Here is a 23,749-nt window from a genome sequence, read left to right on the forward strand (position 1 = left end):
ACATATGCAGTAGAAATATCCTGAAAAGCCATTTTTACCCAGGATAAGTTTACAAACCACAGCTCCAGAGTACTAGTATGCATGCCTAATATGTTATCAAAATCTCTTCTGTGTACCCAACTACTAGGGATATAAAGTAATATTCTGTGATAATATATCTAGTCACAATCCATTATCACAGTTCTGGGGGAGGGAAGGGAAACGGAAGGGGAGGACAGAGATAGAAGATGGATGGTTAGCATGGAGAAAGAAGAAAGAAGGAGGCCCTTGTAAGCAAGTTAACAGAAACAACCAGAGCCTGGGACCAACAAGATTTGAATAATGATCAGACAACAAAAGGTAGAAAAAATAATTTTATTTTCTATTTTGTGATTACAATATGTCAGATTTGAAATGTGTATCCTGACAGAGGTGGTGTTAGACCGCGAACGTGAGCTAGGATTTAACAGAGAGAGCGGAAAAGTCTTGTTTATTTTGTTTACACCACAGCGCCAGTGTGGGTAGGAGAGGGCAAAGAGGCTATAAAATAAACCCATTAGGTTGTTTGAAAAAAAATACCCAATTGGGAAGGCAAACTAATGGAAACTCTAATCAAACACCAATTGGATAAAATCCTGGATGAAAAGAATCTACGGGATCCCCGACAACATGGATTTACTAAGGGGAGATCATGCCAATCCAACCTGATCAGCTTCTTTGATTGGGTGACGGAGAAGCTGGATATTGGGGAGTCCCTAGACATTGTGTACCTGGACTTTAGCAAAGCATTCGATAGCGTACCACACCGCAGGTTGCTGGGCAAGATGAGTTCTATAGGATTAGGTGACACATTGACGCAATGGGTTGGGAACTGGCTTGGAGGTAGGCTTCAAAAGGTGGTGGTGAATGGCACCCCCTCCGAAATGACGGAGGTGATCAGTGGAGTGCCACAGGGCTCAGTCTTGGGCCCAATCCTATTCAACATCTTTATAAGGGATTTGGCAGAAGGGCTTCGAGGTAAAATAACATTATTCGCCGATGACGCCAAACTAAGTAATGTAGTGGGCAAATGCACAACAGACGAAGATTCAATGCCCGACAACATGATGCCCGACCTACTCCTGCTGGAGCGCTGGTCTAGGACATGGCAACTCAACTTCAATGCCAAAAAATGCAAAATTATGCACCTGGGCAGCCAAAATCCATGCAAGTCTTATACCCTTAATGGCGAGATCCTAGTAAAAATGGTAGCAGAACGAGACTTGGGGGTAATCGTCAGTGAGGACATGAAGTCTGCCAATCAAGTGGAGCAGGCTTCATCCAAGGCAAGACAAATAATGGGTTGCATACGAAGGGGTTTCGTCAGCCGTAAGGAGGAAGTCATTATGCCATTGTATAGATCCATGGTGAGGCCCCACCTGGAATACTGTGTGCAATTTTGGAGGCCACATTATCGCAAGGATGTGCTGAGACTGGAGTCGGTGCAGAGAATGGCCACCCGGATGGTCTCGGGACTCAAGGATCTTCCATATGAAGAACGGCTTGACAAATTATAGCTATACTCGCTCGAGGAGCGCAGAGAGAGGGGAGACATGATCGAGACGTTCAAGTATCTTACGGGCCGCATCGAGGCGGAGGAAGATATCTTCTTTTTCAAGGGTCCCACGACAACAAGAGGGCATCCGTGGAAAATCAGGGGCGGGAAACTGCGAGGTGAACCAGGAAATTCTTTTTCACTGAAAGAGTGGTTGATCGCTGGAACAGTCTTCCACTACAGGTGATTGAGGCCAGCAGCGTGCCTGATTTTAAGGCCAAATGGGATAGACACGTGGGATCTATTCACAGAGAAAGGTAGGGGATGGTCATTAGGGTGGGCAGACTAGATGGGCCGTGGCCCTTATCTGCCGTCTATTTCTATGTTTCTAAATATGGATCTGGCCATAAATTTTCTTGTTTCCAGCAGGTCATTTGTGAGATGTTGGAAATTCTGTAGCTGTTCATCTGGGAGGTATTGCTCAAAATATACAAGTTGCTGAGTTAATGACTTCATAAAAGTCCTGTAAAAATTATAACTCAAAATCCTGCTGGTGAATCCTGCTGGTGAACATTGAGTTCTAAAAGAGTCTCCAACTGAACTTGTTTAAGGTTCACCCTTCTCTGCCTGGCGAGGTGCTAGCATAAGTTCTAGAACTGCTAGCATTTCTTTAAGGCACACTGCACCAGAAGTGACTGATGCTGGAATTGTGGTTTATCAAAATCCAGACATGATTGCACTCTATCCAAGGAGTCTATTATTCTTGGGGCAACAGGGACCAAAAATGGTAATTCCCAGTTCTTAAGCATATAGTCTACGTCATGAGGTTATGAGAAGGAAGCTTCAGACAGTCTTTTGGTTATCTGATCATAGTCCAATGCATTGAAGAGCTCTGTCCTGGGTTCAGTCTCAGACTCCATTTTTATGGGGAGGGCTTGACCCCTCTGCTGTATAAACTTACTGAAGATGGTCATCTCCTACGAGGTGATGGAGGAGATGAATCTGAAGAGAGTCTTTATGACACATCAGCAGAGTGTTCTGGGGACTCAGATGAAGAATTGTGTGATAAATCAGAATCATAGGACGTTCTGGTGATGGTGAACGTTGGGATGGTCAACAGGAGCATCAACTATGATACTGAGAGTGTCAAGATGTGCTTCAAGACAAAACAATGTCTATGTGAAGAAGATCTCGAGGAAGAGTTTTGACATCTGGATGATGTCTCTCTCCTCAACTTCGAATGACGTTAATGGAATTGCAAGATCTAGTTCTCAATGTCTGTTTCAAGCGCTGCTCGGGCTGGGCTGGTACTGATGGTGTCACTGCAGTTATTTGACTTGCCTGAGACTGTACCATGCTAGCCAACTCCCTTTGCACCATCTTCCTGATTTGCTCTTGAAGCAAGAGCACTGGTACTGTGGTGGTCATTGGTACAAATGGTGCAGTCAGTGCTGGGTCACTAGGCATTGGTGACCTTGATGAAGAGGCACGCCTGCTAGGAGACATACCAGTAAGGATGGTGACCTCAATGCTAAGCATCAGTGTTTCGAGTGTGTTGATGTTGTGGACACCTGGAACGATGCTAAAGTCCTCTTGGAGGGGGAAGCATGTCTATGCTTCTTAGCCTTTTTACTGAAATCACCTGATGGCAGTTTGGGTGATGAAGGGACATCAATCGAGGCATCAATGTCAGTTTTGATGCCGAAGATGGTGTCTGTGTGTTGGCGTCGGATGTGGCGGACATCCCCGATGCTCCTAATGGTGTCCCGAAAAATTTCTCAAACTGTAGCTGCCTAGCCCCCTTCCCCTCCTGTAATCTCCCTGCCAGCTGTTTCCTTCCTTTTTTCCCTCTCCCTTCCCTCCTCCCCCCTATCCAACATTAACTCTCTTCCCATCCCTTTCCCTCCTCCCCTCCCAGTAGCATCTCTCCTTTTCCCTCCTCCCCTCCCAGTAGCATCTCTCCTTCGACCTCCCTCCAGGTCCAGTAGCAGCTCTCCCTTTATCCAGCAGCTTCCCAGCCTCCAACAGTGGCTTCCTCTCCTTCCAGCAGCTCTCAGTGCTTGCCTGCAGCAGTGATTTCCTTAGGCAGCCTTGGGTCCGTTGCCACCTCCGAGGAAAGGGGAAGTTGCTGAAGTGAATCACTGCCCTGGCAAGTAGGAGAGCTGCTGGGAGGGGAGACAGCCACTGTCGAAGGCTCCCCATGATCTTGCTCCTGCACGCCCTGCACATTCGTGGGCCCCCCCCCAAGCACAAACAGCATTGCACCACAGGCCCTGCCACCCAAGACGAGCCAGAGGCCCCTACCCACTGCATCCCGCATGTGGACCCAATCCACAAACTGACCCCCCCGCGCACGCTGACCATCTCCTTTCTACCTGCACCTTCCCCGCGGCCCTCTTCGGCAACTCAGCAGGGGTATTGATCAAAACAGGCTGCTGACGTCGGGACCTTCCCTCTCTGAGTCCCGCCTATTTTGTTTCAACTTCCTGTTTCCACATAGGCGAGACTCTCAGAGGGAATGCCCTATGTCGGCAGCCTGTCTTGATCGCCCGCGGCTGGGAGGAACAGCAGATTTCCGTCAACACCACCGGGGCAGGAAATTTAACCGGGGCGATCTCACCGGCCCATGTGGGCCGGCAGGAATTTTCTGAGGACCGATACCGATCTGCGGACCGGCGGTTGAAGAACAGTGATATAGAACACTTGGATTAGTGATTGAGTTTCTGTTACACTATGGAAAACAGCATCTATGAAAATCTGAACTCGTATGAGACATATAAGGTTAGCAGCTGCTCCTAGAGGTGTGTCTTACTGGATGAGGTTGTCTCATTCAGGTTTGAGGCAGACTGATCTGCTATGCCTATCCCTTATGGCCCTCCCAAACTCATTGTGCTTTCTTAGGCTAGCTTCCAGATTTGCTTGAAAGGAACATGAGGTGTGTAGTGAGTTATGAGAAACATCTTGTTATACAAGATCTCTCAATTGGATAGTGTGTATTTGTGTGTGTGTGGTGAATTAGTTACATAGTAAATTTCACCTTGACTGTGTATTATGTATGTTAACCTGTAACCCATTCTGAGCTCATTGGGGAGAACAGAGAGAAACAAATTAAATACAGTAAATAGTTGAGAGGCCTCAAAGGAGCTCCAACTATATAGGGAAAAGAAACCTAGCGCACACTTAGATCTTTGCAAGACAATAGATTACTTATACCAGCAGTTAATTCAACAACGTGGGAGTTACACGGTTAAAGGCTTCTTTCTACTTAGCACCTTACCTTTGCAATAGCCTCCCAGATCACATATGTCAAGAATTTAATTTTAAAGCATTTAAGATATCTTAGAAAACGTACTTTTTTAAATTTGGCTTTTGAGGAAAATAGCCCCCCAAATGAGCATATATACTGATCCTATAGAGGTAAATATTCAGTGAAATTGCCTTATGAATGATTGAGTTAGGTCTGTCCTATTATATATTTATTAAGTTCCTTTCATTTATATTTGCTTTGTTGTAAACCGCTGAGAACTGTCATAAGCTTCGACACTATATCAAATTTTAATAAACATAATTTGCAACCTGTATGCAAGAGCCCTGCGCTGGCACAGAGAGAGCTACTGTAGTTATGTTACCATGAGGGTTAGGCTACAGGAGAGGCGGCCAGTAAATCCTGGGCATATGCATTCATTTCAAACAGAATAGAAGGCAACAATTTGGTTTCCTTTCATTTCTTTAAACAAAACAAAGGAAGTATTCTTTTTATTGTTTCATTTTAAAATAATGAAAGACAATCCTACTGCTGAAAATGAAAACTCCTGCCAGGTCGTTGGGTTCTTAAAAGTTCATAGACTAGTAGCGTGTGTGTACACAATTGGCACCAATAGCCGGCAGTAACGTATGTCAGGGGGCATGTATGTGGTCAGAACATGGGTGTGACATAGGCATGTCAGCAAGCTGTCTGCGCAATTTCTACAGTGAGAGATTAGAGAAGCTGGGCCTATTCTCCCTTGAAAAGAGGGGACATGATCGAAACATTCAAGATAATGAAAGGAATAGACTTAGTAGATAAGGACAGGTTGTTCATCCTCTCCAAGGTAGGGAGAACGAGAGGGCACTCTCTAAAGTCGAAAGGGGATAGATTCCGTACGAACGTAAGGAAGTTCTTCACCCAGAGAGTGGTGGAAAACTGGAACGCTCTTCCAGAGGCTGTTATAGGGGAAAACACCCTCCAGGGAATCAAGATAAGGTTGGACAAGTTCCTGCTGAACTGGAACAAACGCAGGTAGGGCTGGTCTCGGTTGGGGCACTGGTCTTTGACCTAAGGGCCGCCGCGTGTGCGGACTGCTGGGCACGATGGACCACTGGTCTGACCCAGCAGCGGTAATTCTTATGTTCTTATGTAGCCTTTAGTGACCGTTTCTGAAGTTTGGAGCAGTGCAGACCCAGCCATTGAGTACACCAATTATGTGGGTCAGTGACTGAAATGGCTCTGTTGCACCATGTGCACCACTTAAAGCCACTAAAAGGCCTTAACATGGAGAGGAAGAAAGCTAACACAAGATCAAAGGACTCAATGGTCCCGGAGAGTCAAGTAATACCAAAGCCGAAAAATGCTTTATGCCCTCAGTGTAAGAAAAGGCTTGAAGCAGCCCGAAAGCCCAAAAAACAGTCCTTTGAAAAAAAGAAATTTTCAAAGAAAATAACTAGAAATAAAAAGCAAAACTACAATGGAAAATAAAGAGGGAAGGCAGAAAAATGGAAAGTTTTTGGCACTTTGGAAGAACTCCAAACACACAGCTTCTTAGCTTTATGGAAGATTAAGAACCGATGGTCCTGCAAGCTGATTTAAGGCAGGAAGGACCTGCTTGTCCTGGGATAATGCCAGGTTCTCATCACATTCTGTGTTAACAAATTAATGAGGGTTAATATGCACTTAGTGTGCCAGTCTTGTATTAATGGTTAACACAAAGAATTAGTTAAGGTGCAATATTTTGCTTTTTAACTATTTACAGCATGTTAGTAAAAGACTCCTTTAGTCTTTTACTGAATTTATAAAAATGCTGCCTTTTCCAAAGCTGTGACAGGGTTTAAAGATTTAAGAGTACAGAACTTTTGAAATATCTACTGGTCATATTGATATTCTGTGGTTTGCTACAATTTTGTTTTTTGTTTTTACTGAATACGAGTCATTAATTAATTGAAACTTCTGTCCAGTACATTTGTACTTATCTTGAGGCTATAACAGAACATTAAATTTTTCATCAATACATTAAAACTCAAAAGATGCTCACCTTGCAAATTGGGCACTGCCAGTGACTACCACTGTCTCTAAGCCTGAACTCATCAGACAAACATTTGGAATGATACACACGAAAACACAAGTCACATATCAACACTTCTCCGGGCAAATGGCATTCAAAACAATACCAGTCATGGGTCTCTGTTTCCCAGTCCTAAAAAAAAAAAATTAAAAAAGACACAATATTTAGTCTATTTGATAAAAAACGGTAGTATTAAAACCCATCAAGTGTTAGACCAGGGTTGTCCAATGACAGTCCTTGAAGGCCACAATCCGGTTGGTTTTTCAGGATTTCCTCAATGAATTTGCATGCACTGATTCCATTGTATGCAAATAGATCTTATGCTATTCATTTGGGAAATCCTGAAAATATGATCTGGCGAGAGCCGAGTTGGACACCACTGTGTTACAGTTTACACAGTTGAGGTAGTATACCTCATTAGCACTTAAATAGCTATATTATATACATATAGAATCACAGTATTAGAAAGTTTAATGATGAAAAATTGAGTTTTCTGTTTAATGCGAAGCCATTTCCCAAACTATAAATGTAACACACTTCAGTAAAAATCCAAACTCATTTAGGTCACAGTGGGGCTCATTTTCACAGGTTTCTATGGTACTTTGCGAGTCTAAGTGCTTTGAAAATTAGCCTCAGTATCACTTAACCAATAATTTATTAAGGAAAGGCTAGGATGTGCTGAGACTCTGTCGTCCAAGGGAGCTGCACATACCTGTGCAGAGTCCAACGGGAGATGAGCGCGTCTTGCAGCAGGCACAAGCGAGCCATCGCCCAGGGATCAATGTCTATAGTCGTGATCATTGTTCCCAGGCTGTCAGAGGCTGAGTATCCAGAAAGGCATGTACCAACGGCCGAAGATTCTCCTGTCACGACTCGGGAAGAAACACTGTTCATCCCTGTGGCGAAATTGATCCCCAGGTATTCCAGATCTTATGTCAGAACGAGCTGAATCTTCCAAAAATTGACCACTCAGCCTAGTTTCTAAAGAAACTGAGCAACCTGGCACACTGCTTGGTGCCTCTTGGATTCTCTCACTGCGCTCTGATGGTACAGATGGACTCTTACCCCAAATTTTCATAGGTGGGTTGCCGCCACCACTATCAGCTTGGTAAAGATCCAAAGGCGCTGTCGCCAGCCTGAAGGGTAAGACTGCAAACTGGAAGTGCTGTTGCAAGACATGGAACCTCAAACATCTTCTGTGTTCCGTAAAAATGGGGAATTTGATTCCTGACATACAACTTGAAAATCTCAAGTTACTCAAATTGCAATCTAAATGATGAAGAATCTTAAAGAGTTAGGCTTAACATTTTACAAGTTTACTCTCTAAGATTCTTCATCATTTAGATTGCAATTTGAGTAACTTGAGATTTTCAAGTTGTATGTTTGGATTACTCTAGCTATTTGAGGATGAGTGAAAAAGCTTGGCAAACTGGTAGCTTCTCCACAGATACAGCAAAAGAGATTGAAGAATTGATATCACACTACAAATATATCATACAACTGGAATTAAATGGATGAGCGATGGCAGAATAATGTAGGAAGGAACAGATACCCAGAGTGAATTTGCAACCACAACTGTTCAAAGATGATGATATGTTTGTCGACAAAAGGAATAGGATTTTAAACAAATGTTCTTTGGACATTATGTTGCTAATTATGGAATGGAGAAATTCTGCCTTAGAAATGGAAAAGGCAAAATTAAACAAGGAATCTGTGAAATTAAAGAACACCATTGGCGATGAGGATTTCACAGTACATCAAAGAAATTTTGGATTCGATGGAAAAATATAAAGAAACCATCAAGAAACAAAAACTGAAGAAATTGGCCATAAGTAAAGAGGATTACTCCACAAACAGAGTTTATTCATGGGTATTCAATAAGTTTACAAATAAGACTATGTCTAGATGGACCTAGGTCTGATCCGGCGAAGGCGTTTCTTATGTTCTTATGGGTAAATGAATCTTGAACAAGACAAAAAATAGAACCCTAAATGGAGGAGGTACAACAACAAGCTAACAAATGAAAGAACCTCCCTCACCCCAAGAAGTCTACAAAGATTAAGGAAAAGAGATGAAGTCCAACTCCAAACTGAGCAAAGAATGAAAATAATTCTATAATTTAATTTAAGAGTATTAACCGGACAAGCCCTCAGTCACACAGCAACCTCTGGAAACTCCAGGGAAAAGCTGTCGCGGATTTACACCCAAGAAGGTGTTAACTGCGAAACATCCCCGGGCTTGCTCCGGATAATATTTGTGGTGCTTAACTAGTGCAAAATGTGCAATGTGTGAAAAAACTCAAATGAAAAAAACACACATTATCAAAATAAAGAAGGAATTCATCTCTTACCCCTAAGCTGGGGCCAAACTGGAAAGTTAGTGTCCAAATCCAACCAAGCTCAAAAATACACAGGCTGTAAGAACTTAGCTTCTCCGTGTGTAATGGAAATGGTGATCCATAAGCAGTAAATGAAGTAAATGTCCAACGGACTCCGTTTCTTTCCTGCTTCATTCACGAACTTGAGAGTCATCGAGCAGTGCGGTTCCTGAGGAAGGGGGTTCACCCCCGAAACGGAGTCCGTTGGACATTTACTTCATTTACTGCTTATGGATCACCATTTCCATTACACACGGAGAAGCTAAGTTCTACTACTGATCACCACCTATGCTGTCCTTGATAGGATTCCAGGGTTCTGTTCTCTCCTGGCTTTCATCCTATCTCTTCCATTGCAATGGTGGCTCCTCCTCCACAGCCATCCCGCTATCAATTGGTGTACTTCAAGGCTCTGTCCTGATCTCCTTCCATGATTTCCAATATCACCTCTTTGATGACAACACCCAGATCTAACTCTCCGCACTAGATAGCACTACTGAAACCCAGACCCAAGTCTCAGCCTGCTTGTCCGACATTGCTGCCTGGATGTCCCACCACCATCTAAAACTGAATATGGCTAAAACGGAACTGCTCATCTTCCCACCTAAACTCACCTCCCTGCTTCCCCTATTCTCTGTCTCTGTGGGCAAAACTCTCATCTTTCCTGTCTTGACTGCTCGAAATCTCTGGGTCATCTTTGACTTCTCTCTCTCCTTCTCTGTTCAGATACAACATACTGCTAACGCGTGTCACTACTTCCTCAATAAGAAAACCAAAATCCAATCCTTCCTCTCTGAGCTGCATTAACTGCTTTGAGATCCAAGATTGATCTCTAGTCTACAGAGCCTCTCTTTGGCATGATGAAGTATATCAAGTATCTGCCAGAGCCTGAATCGGACTCTGGAATGGGCTTCATGGCCGCAATATCCAGCAATCTCTGGACAGTGGCTTATACTTTGGCCTCTCTGTCTGGTCTCCCCGGAAAAGGCCTGGAAGAGACTAATAAAACTCACGTTTGTACCCGTCTCGTAAAATGTCCAGCACCCAACGATCGTAGTGATGTTCATCCACTCCTCCAAGAATGGCTAGAGCCTCCCACTGATCTGCGGAGGGTCGGCTGAGGGCCTAGTGTCATAACTGCTTTTTTGGAGCAGAAGTAGAGCAGACTCCCAATGATTTCAGTTACTGAGCTACAACAAACCACGGTTTGGTGTTCTGATAAGGTCTTTGACCCAAGTAACCACCAGAGAACTGGCGATAGCGCCTGGAGGAACAAAACTAGAACGCCCCAGTCCCCTAAAATATCAAGGCTTGGTGTTTGGCAAGGACTTAGGTTTATGGTCCTGCACACTAGCCTTAAGATCATCCAGACCCTTACCAAACAGCAATTGTTCCTTAAAGGGCAGCACATTGAGGATCACCTTAGATGAGGAATCATCGGACCACTGTATGATCCACAACATCCAGCGCGCGGATATAGAGTAAGCCGACAGCTTGCTCACCACTCTGAATAGGTCATACAGGGCATCAGCCACATAGTCCATGCCAGAAACCAAAAAGGAAAGATCTTGAAGCACTATATTGTCAGAATCATGACACTTGGGAGTGACAGACTCTAGCGACAAACGATGCCACTGCGGCCGCTTTCAAACCCAAGGACACAGAATCAAAAAGTCTCTCCAGTACAAAATCAATCCTGTGGTCTTGTCACAACACCACCCTCACTAGGGAGAGAAGTACGTTTGGTGACCTGCGCCACCAAGGAATCCGCCTTTGGAGTAACAAAATGCTGATTAAAAGCTTACACCATCAGATAGAGCTTTGAAATGGCCTTGGTCAATCTCAATCCTCCGGTACCTCCCAGTGGTCCATGAGCATCTTTGCAATGTCTAGATGGTCAGGAAAGGAGGAAGACTGCGGCTTAGTGCTACTTATAAGAGAGCACTGCACTGTCGAGGACTGGCTAATCTCCAATTTCAATTCCTGAATGGCTTCTGAAATATCAATGTGGAAGGTTTAAAACAGTCACCACATCATGGGATCCTCCCCAAGATCTTGAGCATCTCCCAGATCCAGATACCGGAGATCTGCAACTGCAGCCAAATCTGCCACTGTGGAGGTGCCTACCTGAGTAATCAAAAACATGGTCACATCATCTGAATCATCCATCGGCAGATCGCCTCTAATCTGTGCATGGTCCCTGTACTGTGTCCTGGCAAGGAGGGGCCCCTGACGCCAAGAGACACTATTTGAAGCAGATTTGGAGAATTTTTCTTTGCTAAATAAGCTTGAAAGAGCATATTAGTACATTCCAGAGAAAACCTTGATCCCAAGCGATGGACACCTCCTGTGAGTCTTTCTTAGAGCTCCTTGAGGATTTGCGGGCTTTAGGTGCAGAATTGCAGCTGTGTTTCCTGGGGATGCAGTTGCACTGCCCCCAGGCCTTGAATGGCCTGAGCGGTAGAACTCCCTGAAAGGGGGGTGGCTAAAGCTGATGCCATTCCTCCTCACGTGCCGCATGGCACGTGGAACACAAACCCTCGCCTGTCAGCCATCTGCTGCAAGCAAGACATGAATTCAAAGTAGCTTGCCCTAAGGAGTCCATCTTGCAAAAACAAAGTTTGTAGAGGCAAAATAAAAAATTATGTTCTTACCTGTTAATTTTCTTTCCTTTAGATGCAAGCAGATGAATCCAGAGACCAGTGGGATAGCAACATCTACCAGCAGGTGGAGATAGAGAAACTGATTAATAGGTGGTCCTATTGGCTGGCACACCTCCTGTATCTTCAGTGTTGCTCCTTGCCCAAGTATCCGTAACCATCAATATGCTTAGCATGTAATAAAAACTTCTTTCCCATAATAAAGTTCAAAGGTAGTAACAGATAAAACAACCACCAACTATAACAAAACATCTGAAACTCGTGAAACAAATTGAGAGCCAACAACTAGAAAAATGGGTGGGGCTCTGGATTCATCTGCTGCATCTAAAGAAAAGAAAATTAACAGGTAAGAACATAATTTTTCCTTCCTTAGCAACAGCAGCAGATGAATCCAGAGACCAGTGGGATGTAGCAAAGCAATCCTCAATCTGGGTGGGAAGCAAATGTTGCCTCCGCAAGAACCGAAGTACTAAAAACTGCCTCCGAACATGTCACATCTAACCAAAAATGCATAGCTAAAGGAATTGCAGAAGACCAAGTAGCAATATGACAAATCTCCTCCAAGGAATGAACCTTTAGACTGAATCCAAGAAGGGGCCAGCGTTCTAGCTGAACGGTCATGAAGTTCTCTCACACCTCACTCCCCTGCCATCAGGTAAGCGGAAAGAATGTCTTCCTGACCCCCTCGAGCGATGGAGGCTTTGGATGCTGCCATATGTTGGCGCATCCTTTGAAGAATACAAAGAGGCAATCCAAACAACTAAAGTCGGAGAGAGAGAGAGAAAATGAATTGTACGCACGTTTAAGAAATGTAAAGCAGAAATCACACCTTCCCAATCCGCCTCCCAGGAAGAATGGCATAGAAGAAAGGATGACCTCACCTTAGAAAGAAACTGAGGTACTGTCTGAACCGACACCCCAGAATTTGTAATCCACAAAAAAGAATCCCTACAGGTCAAGGCCTGCAACTTAGACAATCAGCGGGCTGAAGGTATGTCCGCAGGAAACACCGCCTTCAACCTTATATCTGTTAGAGCCTCATTAGAGATAGGTTCAAACAAAGCCGTCTGGAAACTGCGAAGAAGAACCTTAAGACTGTACTCTGGACAAGGCGTCTTAAGAGATGCATGAATATACCGTACTTCTTTTATGAACTAAACTACATGAAGTTGAGAAGGAAGTGAAGAGCGAGATATCTAGCCCATGAACCAAGCAAAGATTGCCACTGGAAGGGGAAGGGAATCTAATGCCAAGCCCTAAGCAACACACTTGGGTTTAAAAAAAAAAAAAAAAGAGAAATGAAAGAATATAAAATAGAGAATTCTGGAAGGGTGCCAAATGTAGAGAAGTACCCAAGAATGGAAAAGCTTCCAAACAATAGCGTAAGTCACAGGTGCAAATGTCTGTATTGCCTGGAGAAGAGAAGAAATAACCGGTTTCGCATGACCCTCATATGACAGCCATGACTTTTCAAAAGCCAGGCCGTACCAACAAAGTGGGATGAATGTCCATGTAGATCTGATCCTGGGAGAGAAACCAGAGATACCGGGAATCTCAACAGTACACCCGTCGACACTCATCAAAGCCGCATAGAATGGATGGCACGGCCAATCAGGAGATTCTCTGATCACTGAGCCCAGAAAGCGAGCTTGAGATGGTAAATACCTCCAACCATCGACCAGGGAAAACACCTATAAAAGAGAAAACAGAGGTGAGAAAGAAGCGATGCTCCTACCCCCCCTGACTGCCGCTCCCTGTGTCTGCTGAAGAACCTAGGAAGATTTGAATCACGAGACAAGGCAATGAGGTCTAGGAGATCTCACCAATATACACAGAGCTGGAACGCGTGAGCAAAGAGGTTTCAATTCCCAGAATGGAGAAGAATGTGATGTGAGCAAGACTAGCTAAACTCTTTTTCTGTTCCTTAAAATGATCTGCCAACAGAAGAGAAAGATGAGATTCCACCCATTGAAGTAGAACCAGAACTGTACTCGCCAACTGAGTACAACAGATACTGCCCTAGCTGTAGAGAAATACCACCATTATAATAATGACCCAAAATAACTTTATCATCATTCCATAAGAATGGTATGAAACTCCAGAAACGGTAGCTGGACCATGCTGCAGGCTCGAGGAATGAACGAGTACTGAGTCGCCCCCCCCCCCCTAAGACCCGACTCCTTATGCAGAGGATTGAAGGCCCTGAACCCCCCAACCTACAGCCTGGGACGATTGGTGACTCTGGGCCAAGCCAGCAAAGACCGAGGCCTGCCTTTGAAAAGAGGAATCTCACTGAGCCACCAAATTATACTGAGCGATAACTGAGGAGCCTACTAAATAATACAAATGGAGCCTGGAGATACCGGGAACTACCAGAACCAAAGTGACTGCAGTAGCATTCTCATGTGAAAGCGAGACAAGTTCCCAGTGGAGTCAGCACCCTGGAGCCTAGAACCTGTGCAGAAACCCATACACTTGCTCTTGGTGAACGAAGAAGGCGGCAAACCTGAGACAGCAACCCATCGCCCTAGTCTCTGGTAAGAAATACATTTCTCCCCTACAAGAACAACATCTCCCCGATATTCCAATAATTGGTGTATGAGAAAAGAGCTCCTTGTAAATTTGAAGATTCACTTCCAAAGAACAGAAGAAAGTAAATCACCTGTGTGTGTCTGTCAAATGGACCTGTCTGGAAGACGTCCAAATCAAGCAGTCAGCTAAGAAAGTAGCTGAGTCTCCTGTTTGTGCCAAAATGCCACTGCTGCCCTCATTTATATAATGTCCATGAAGCCTGGGCAAGACTCAAAAAGAGGCAAGCGAAACTAGTGCTGATTCAGTGGCCATAGGGAAAATGTAAGTATTCTCACAGTGTTTCTTTGGAAATGTTTAACTCTGAGAAACTAATGCACCTTCTTGAGATCCAGCCCCAGTCTGACCAATTCCCCCGACCTAGGCAATATGAAGTAAATGGAATAAGTCTCCTTAGTTCTGGAAGAACTAAAAATAACTGCCCTGAGCTCCGTTACACTTAAAGGAGGATTTGCACGAACGCAACGTAAGGAAGCTCAATACATGACAACTCCAAGAAAGAATCGGAAATCGGAAGAGGATGCAGAGCATCCTGAAAAGTTGCAAGCATCCAGAAAAATCGACAATGCCCCCGAACTGAGATCATAGCATTTCCCCACTCATGAGAAATCCTAAAGAGTTATTAGAGGAAGCCAAGACCCCTTCAGAATGAAGAGCAGAAGGTCAGGGAATGGCTGGATGAGAACTGTAAGATCTGGAAGAAGAAAGGAACTCTCCTACGAAAAATACAGATCCACGATGGAAGAAGGAGTATACTGGAACTCTGAAAACATTGCCAACTCCATGCAATGTTAGTGAGAAAAAAACGTACTGCCTTTTAAGTGAAGACGTACTAGACGTGATCTAGATGCTGCATTTACCGCCCCATGGGAAACAATCTGCATCCTGATCGTAATCAGACAAAGTCCACATACCTAAAGAGAACTTCATGGAGGATTCCAACAGCCACATAGCGTCAGCTCCTCTGTGGGATTGAGAGACAGGTAACTTGCTTCTGGATAGAAGGAGCCGCCCCGCCATTCCTGCCAGGTTGGGGTTCCGTCTAATATGTGCCAGGAGAAGTTGGCGACATGAGAATCCTATGCTAGAAGTTTTGAAATCTGAAGTTGAGGCCCCTTAGAAATAGAGAACGACAATCCTGGCCACAGGAAGATGTGAAGTGGCATAATGCTTATACTACCTTTAGGCATAAATTCTATAGCACCACCAGACACATGCGGCACTGCACAGAGGCACAGATAAGAAGTACATCTACAAAGGCTCACTCTGCAGGAACCCTGAGAGAGACTATGAGATACCCGTGTGAAACACATGGTACCCTTGTTTTGCTTATATCACTGTGTCACGATGTGCCTTGTGTCTACCCAGTCCAGAGAAAATGTGAGACTGGGCGACCTAGGACAGGACGGAGTCTCTCTGTTAAGCTCCTCGAGGGCTAACTATAGAGTCCGAATAAACTAGCTGCTTTCTTCAAGTGGATATAGCAGGAAACACAGACATAGAAATCCAGATCTGCTCAATCTTGCCTAAAGCTAGTGAACCCTTACTGCTCGTCTGAATCGGAAAAGAGAGAAGCTGCGGCATACCCTGACCAAAGACAGCAGGAAAATAATCTCCCTGAACTCTGCAGCTCTCCCGCCATCACCGGAGACCCAAGCGCACCATTGATGCGCGCAAAATGTGGCCGCTGCATCAACACTGCAAGAAACAGAGTCAGAGCCAACCACCAGAAAATTTACACCGCTGCGGCCTACAGAATTCAGACTCGGGAATAACTATAATGAAGCCGCGGCGCTTACTACAGTGCCGGAAAGCAGGGCACGGCTCATGCGCGCTGATATAAACCGGTCCCCACACAACCAGTAGCACATCGCTGCAGCAAACAGCGGCTAAAGTGAGTCTCAGGAAGAAATTTGACTAATACAGCTGCACTGTAACAAGATTAGGAGAACAAGCGTGAGCAAGAAATTGCACTGCTACTTTTACGCTGTAACCAAACTAGGAGACCAAGCGCATGCATGTAATGGGCGGGAAAATCCCAGCTCCCTCAACGGAGTTCTAGTTATCCCTCCGAAGCCCTTTTCCAAGTAACTGCCTGAAAATTTACTGATGTGACCAAATCCGCAGCTCTAATACTCCAAAAAGAACCCAAAGTTCAAACACCATTAATAACACACACATACTCACAAGCTTGTTGTTAGTGCTGGTTGATGCCAGTAAGGGCTGGTTGGTTAGCACTAACAGGGCAGAATATAGTAAATGTGGTCTCCCTTTTTTTAAAAGGGAAAGAAGAAAAAAATGGAGACCCAGGTAAACCCTCTATCACTGGAGGGAAGGAGAGGCAGGGACCTGGGGGGGAGGGGGGGGCAGGTGTAACCCCTAAAGCCAGCACCATTCAGCCGGACACCCCTGTCTCACTGAAGAGAAAAACTCAACAGGAGAAAAGAATGTTCCAGTCACAGCCAGAATCCAGGAGCTAGTTGAATAGTGATCATCACCTGCTGGGAGATAGAGCATACTGAAGATACAGGAGGTGTGCCAGCCAATAGGACCACCTGTTAATCAGTTTCTCTATCTCCACTTGCTAGTACATGTGTGCTATCCCACTGGTCTCTGGATTCATCTGCTGCTGTTGCTGCTAAGGAAAGTAGCTTTTAAATCAAATAGGGAAAATCCAAGATGTCTGCTACGGGAGTGATTTTTGCTAACAATCTGTGAAAATCATGACTCCCCCCAAAACAGCTACTTTTGGATTTTTGGGGTAGGAGGACCTAAGGCTAGATCCCAAAACCCTTAAAAATTAAAAGTAGAGACCCCCAGAATCGATCTCAAAGGCTGTTAGCCTGTAACTCACTGTGCCATGCTATGTGCTGGGAGCTGCAAGATGGAAGCTGAAACAGTTTACAAGGATATCCTCTGCCTCAACAAGCCTTGGACCTGGACTGCTGGTCTTCCGACTGCCTCTCAGGCCTAAGGCCTCAGCTGGATACCTCCACCTCACCAGGAAACACCACTCATGTGAACAGGTGGAGGAACACATTCGGCCCTGATCCTGGATACACCTCCACGAAGACATGCAGCCTGTGCTCAAACCCACTAGCGGATGAACCTGGGGTGAGTAACACTCCTAAGGGAACAGTCCCTGAGGCCCGATCTGTGAATGCAGGCTATCCAGGAGGGTGCACTGCAAAGCAGCCAACCACCTGGAAACAGACTTTTCCAGTAAAGTTCACAGTCAGAGCTGTTTCCACAGGGAACCTCTACAGCATAAAAACACAAAGCCGTGAACATGCTGAAGTTTAAAAAAAAACAACACACCAAAACAAGCAGAAAAGACTAGCTTCTAGTGTCTCGATTGTTGGAAGTCAACTGAAAGTCAGAGGGCAATCCTGAGGTAAGAGAGGATATTCAAAAATATGTAAATGAAACTTCCTACAAGAGATCTCGAGAGATGGGATTGACAACCCGCTTGTCCAGGAATAGAGTGGGATTTTACAATAACTATTGATTGGTGTACTAAACTAAACTATTGGTGTACTAAACTAAACTAATGGAAAAAACTAAAATAAAACTTCTGATCTATAATAGCCAAAGATATTCAACTGCAGGAAAAGAAGCCATACCCTGAAGCTTGGGGATTCAGGCCTACTTTCTGAAACCTGGTGCACCAATTTCCCTTGCATCATCTGCTGGAGATAGGAAAATAAGAACTGGCAAATTCCAGGGCTGTACTACCTCTTATGTCAGTGATGTCACTGAATTCTCAGTATCCATCTGCTGGTAGGGGGGACATAACTCATTCGTCTGGACTGATCTTACAGGATAACTAAGAGCATAAGCACTAACATTGTGGTACAAAGTACACCAAGCATAGTATCCTTTTTCAACAGTGACCACTCCAGGTTACAAGTATTTGGCAAGATCTCAAAAAGTAAAAAAGGTTATCTCAAGATAAGCAGCATAAACAGTCTTTATGCTGCTTATCATCTTGAGATATACTCAGATTCATCTTTGAACTTTTCTGGCAGTAAATATGTTTCAAAGTGATTTGGATTTTATACTGAAGAGCCATGAAATAGAAATTGCAGAGCAGTTATAGACCGTCAATTTGTATGTACGTGTTTGTATACTAGAGGGACAGATCAGAATCTACATTTGCTTGTTAAGATAAAGAGTGTTCTACTCTTCATAGGTCAAAGAACAGAAGCATATTGCGATCAACCACTTCTTGTGAATCCTAATGAATAGCTTGGTACAAGAGAATTACTGAAAAGATCCTTTAAAAAGTGTATTAAAATTCATTTTAATGTTAAATTAGATCATGAGGTAAATGAGTTTTCAGATGAGATAAAGTACCACAGTTGAAAAGAGGATCTAATGGTCTTGAAAGTTCCTGTACCTCATCTTGATTATTCTCACATAGATCCACTTAAACACAGAAGGCAGCAGTCCAGCAAGATGAGGGCTATCCTGTCTTTTGCACAGATTGTCATATGTTTGATTATCTCCCAGTTGGCGAGAGGTCTTATGTGTGTGCTCTGTGAAAAGAGTTCCTAGCACTCAGGGAACAGGTCAAATCTCTAGAGCAGCAGACTTGGAGGAGCTGAGGGAGACAGAGAGATATATAGAGGAAACCTACAGGGACACTGTCAAAAAGTCCCACCTCCAGCCTGGCAGACTCTGTGCTGCCTCGGAGGAGAGAGGTCTTCTTATAGTAGAGCATCACCCTGGTGAAGTAGGAGGCAATCCTGTAGCCAGGAATTTCCTACCAGGGGATGCAATGTCTTCTCGCACCAAAGATGTGTCTCCAGGAGCTTCTGCCCAGGAGGGAAGTGTTAGGACAGCAGTCATAGTGGGAGATTTGATTAGGCACATAGACAGCTGCGTAGCTGGTGGACATGAGGAATGCTTGGTCACTTTCATGGTGCGAAGGTGGCGAACCCCATGCATCGCCTAGATAAGATTTTAGACAGAGCTGGGGAGGAACCTGCCGTCTTGGTACATGTGGGTACCAATGACATAGAGAAATGTAGTAGGGAGGTTCTGAAACCCAAATTTAAACTCTTAGGTAGGAAGTTAAAATTCAGAACTTCCAGGGTAGCATTTTCAGAAGTGCTCGCAGGACACAAGAGACAAGCAGAGCTCCGAAGTCTCAATGCATGAGGTGATGGTTCATGGAGGAGGGTTATAGATTTGTTAGGAACTGGGTGACATAAGGAAGGGGGCATCTATTCTGCAAAGATGGGCTCCACCTTAACCAGGGTGGAACCAGACTGCTGGCATGAATATTTAAAAAAAGAGAGCTTTTAAACTGGAAACTGGGGTAAAGCTGAGCCTCACTCAAAAGAACATGGTTCGGGATATTTAAAACATTTCACCATAAAAGAGAAGACGGAGCATCTTGATAGTGAAATTAAAATACAGGCCACAGTAGTCCAGGTGTCCTTAAATACAGAGCAGACTAATTTTAAAGATTACAAATTATCCATGCCAACTGCTGAGCAAATTGTAAACAGATATGACAAACACTATTTGAAATGTCTGCATGAAAATGACAGAAGCCTAAGAAACAAGATGGGAGAGTTGGAATATATTGCACTAAATGAAAAGATAGATATAAAAGGTGCCTCTGAGATCTGGTGGAAGAAAGATAACAAATGGGACGCTGTCATACTGGGGTACAAGCTATATCCTATAGATAGGTTGGATCGAATCAGTGGAGGCATAGTGATATATGTTAAGAAGGGCCTTGAATCAAATGGACTGAAAATTCTACAGGAGTAGAAACACCTTGGAATCCCTATGGGTGGAAATTCAATGTGTAAGGGGGAAAAGGATAGTGATAGGAGTGTACTAAGTCCGCCTGAACAGGATGAACGGACAGATGCTGAAACTTTGTTAATATACTGTATTTACTGGATATAACTGAAGCCTATCTGCTTCATTTGATACCATTTGGAAGTCATTTCATAATATAGCACACTTACCATAACAGATATTATATCTGGGGACACCAGGCAGATATTCTCACATGTGGGTGACATCATCCACGGAGTCTGGTACAGTCAGTGCTAAAGTGTACCTTCAATTTAAGCTTTAGTGAAGCTTTGAGTCTGCCTGAACTGCGCATGCATGAGTGCCATCCCGCCTGACGCCAGCTTGCGGCTCCTCAGTTCCATAAGCAAGTTAATAAGCCAACCAGGGGAGGTGGGAGGGATGTGAGAATATCTGCCTGCTATCCCTGGATAATACTTGTTACGGTAAGTAACTGTGCTTTATCCTAGGACAACTAGGCAACATATTGTCACATGTGGGATTTCCTAGCTTAACTGAAAAGAGATGGAGAGAGAGTTGGCCTTCAAGAAGAAATTATATAGCATTGCGTGGCCAAACCGACCATCTTGTCTGGAATAGGTTTCCAGACAGTAGTGAGATGTATAGGTGTGAATTGAAGACCAAGTAGCTGCTTTGCAAATATCCTCAATGCGAGTGGAACGCACAAAGGTCACCGAAGCTGCCATAGCAAAAAGAAATGCAAGCCACTGACCATGTGGAAATAGTTTAGTTACAGGCACTCCTAATCTGTTAGGGTCAAAAGAGATAAACAGTTGAGGTGAAGACCTGCGTGGATTACACCTTTGTAAGTAGTAAGCCAATGCATGTTTACAGTCCAAGGTATGAAGAGCCGTTTCTCCAGGATGAGAATGAGGCTTTGGAAAGAAAACAGGCAGCACAATGGATTAAGGTGCAACTCCATGACTACTTCTGGAAGGAATTTAGGATGAGGGATTGGCGGAAATGTATACATGAACTTGTGTGACATGAACTTGTGTGACTAATCCAGAAGTGCATCCGCTTCCAGGTGATGTTGGGAGAACTGTCTGGAGCAGAATTAAGGTAACTTGCAATTGTTCAATTGTTGGGGGATACAAACAAGTCTATCTGAGGAGTTCCTCTAAGAGAGAAGATGTTGCACAAGATCTTGAAGTTGAGAGTCCACTAGTGCAGCTGAACATATCTGCTGAGCTTGTCGGCCAGAGCATTCTGCTTCCCTTGAACATAAATCGCCTTCAGATGTTTTGAAAAATTGCGCGTTTCCAAATGTGAAGGGTCTCCTGACATAAAGAGAGCCCGTTCCACCTTGTTTGTTGATATAGTACACTGCCACTCGATTGTCTATTCTGACAAGGAGGATTTGGTTGAGAAGACAATCCTGAAAATGTGATATGTTTTCTCCCAAGACGACCACACTCCTTGAGTCCTATTCCAGACAAGATGGTCGGTTTGGCCACACAGTGCTATAGAATTTCTTCTTGAAGGCCAACTCTCTCTCCATCCCTTTTCAGTTAAGCTAGGAAATCCCACATGTGAGAATATGTTGCCTAGTTGTCCTAGAATAAAGCACAGTTACTTACTGTAACAAGTATTATCCAGGGATAGCAGGCAGATATTCTCACATCCCTCCCACCTCCCCTGGTTGGCTTATTAACTTGCTTATGGAACTGAGGAGCCGCAAGCTGGCGTCAGGCGGGAAGGCACTCATGCATGCGCAGTTCAGGCAGACTCAAAGCTTCGTTAAAGCTTAAATTGAAGGTACACTTTAGCACTGACTGTACCAGACTCCGTCTATGTGAGCTCCACATGCATACAAGCTGGCGTCAGGTGGGAAGGCACTCATGCATGCGCAGTTCAGGCAGACTCAAAGCTTCGCTAAAGCTTAAATTGAAGGTACACTTTAGCACTGACTGTACCAGACTCCGTCTATGTGAGCTCCACATGCATACATGGATGCGTCCATCGTGAGTACTCTTTGATGTGGAGGGATGTAAAACAGCAAACCCCTGGATAGATCTGTCAGTTGCAACCACCATTGAAGAGATTGATGAAGAGGCGAGGAGACTCTGATGCGCTTCGATAGTGGATCCATAGCTTGAGACCACTGAGACGCTAGATTCCTTTGAGTTAGTGTGAGATGAAGCCAGGCGAAGGGGATCACATGAACTATGGATGCTATGTGACCCAAGAGATGCATTATTTGTCTTGCCAAAATGTTCTGAAGAATAGACACATGATTGCAAAGAAGCAAGGTGTCCTGTCTCTTCTGGGGAAAGTAAGCTCGTAGAAGACTGGGGTTGAGTACAACTCCTATAAACTCCAACATTTAAGTCAGCTGGAGATGAGATTTTTGATAATTTACTTCGAATCCTAGAAGTTCGAGAAGACTTATGTCACCTTTAGACTGCTTGAGGTGATGTCGCTTTGATTAGACAATCATCCAGATAGGGAAACACCTGAAAACCATTCATCACCAGGCATTTTGAGAACACTCTTGGAGAGGAAGCTAGACCAAAGGGTATCACCTTGTATTGAAAATGACAATGGCCCACACAAAAGCGAAGGCATTTTCTGTGGGCTAGATGTATTGGGATCTGTGTGTATGACTGAGGTCTAGAGAGCACAGCCATTCGTTTCTTTCTAGAAGTGGATATAACATGTGAAACTTCTCTTTGACTAAATATCTGTTGAGAGCTTGGAGGTCGAGAATGGGACGAAGACTTCCCATCTTCTTTGGAATTAGAAAATACCTCGAGTAGAACCCCTGGTTTCTCTGGATAAGTGGAACTAACTCTAAGGCAATGAGCTGAAGTACAGCTTCAATTTCCTGTTGAGATGTGAAAGAAGACTCTCTTGGAGGGTTGCTTGGAGGAATGCTGATGAAACAGAGAGTAACCCTCCTGAATTAATTTTAGGACCCAAGCGTCTATTATGATGAGAGTCCAACGTTGATAGTACAAGATAAGATGGCTTCTGATAGGTTGGGAAGGAGGCTGAATAGGCAGAATTGTGGCTTTGCTCTCTAATAGAATGTTAAAAAGACGGTTGATTTTTGTGGAGCAGAAAATTGAGCCTTCTGATGCCCGAGTCTTTTGCTTTTTCTGTGGTGGAGGTTTAGAAGAGGACGAGATTGCTGGATAGTGCCTCTTGTAAGAAGTATAACTTGGTTTCTGAGAAGACATAGAAGGCTGAGTCTCCTTAGACAAGGCTAAAGCGACACAGCTCTGTTCACATAGTAACATAGTAGATGATGGCAGATAAAGACCCGAATGGTCCATCCAGTCTGCCCAACCTGATTCAATTTAAATTTTTTTTTTTTTTTTTTTTTCTTCTTAGCTATTTCTGGGCAAGAATCTAAAGCTTTACTCGGTACTGTGCTTGGGTTCCAACTGCCGAAATCTCTGTTAAGACTTACTCCAGCCCATCTACACCCTCCCAGCCATTGAAGCCCTCCCCTGCC

At 44.2% G+C, this 23,749-nt stretch overlaps 1 protein-coding gene across 7 annotated transcripts in view; it reads right to left on the bottom strand.

The window, feature by feature from the left end:
• Window positions 1-23,749, bottom strand: part of ZMYND11 (zinc finger MYND-type containing 11) — a 244,278-nt gene that overhangs the window by 149,314 nt on the left and 71,215 nt on the right. For all 7 annotated transcript variants that reach the window (XM_033931574.1, XM_033931578.1, XM_033931573.1 and 4 more), the window contains one exon: window positions 6,802-6,963. In XM_033931574.1, the coding sequence (XP_033787465.1) occupies window positions 6,802-6,963 (162 nt within the window). The remainder of the gene's footprint in view (window positions 1-6,801; window positions 6,964-23,749) is intronic.

Source organism: Geotrypetes seraphini, chromosome 2 (genome assembly GCF_902459505.1).
Source record: "Geotrypetes seraphini chromosome 2, aGeoSer1.1, whole genome shotgun sequence".
In the NCBI taxonomy this organism is placed as follows: Eukaryota; Metazoa; Chordata; class Amphibia; order Gymnophiona; family Dermophiidae; genus Geotrypetes; species Geotrypetes seraphini.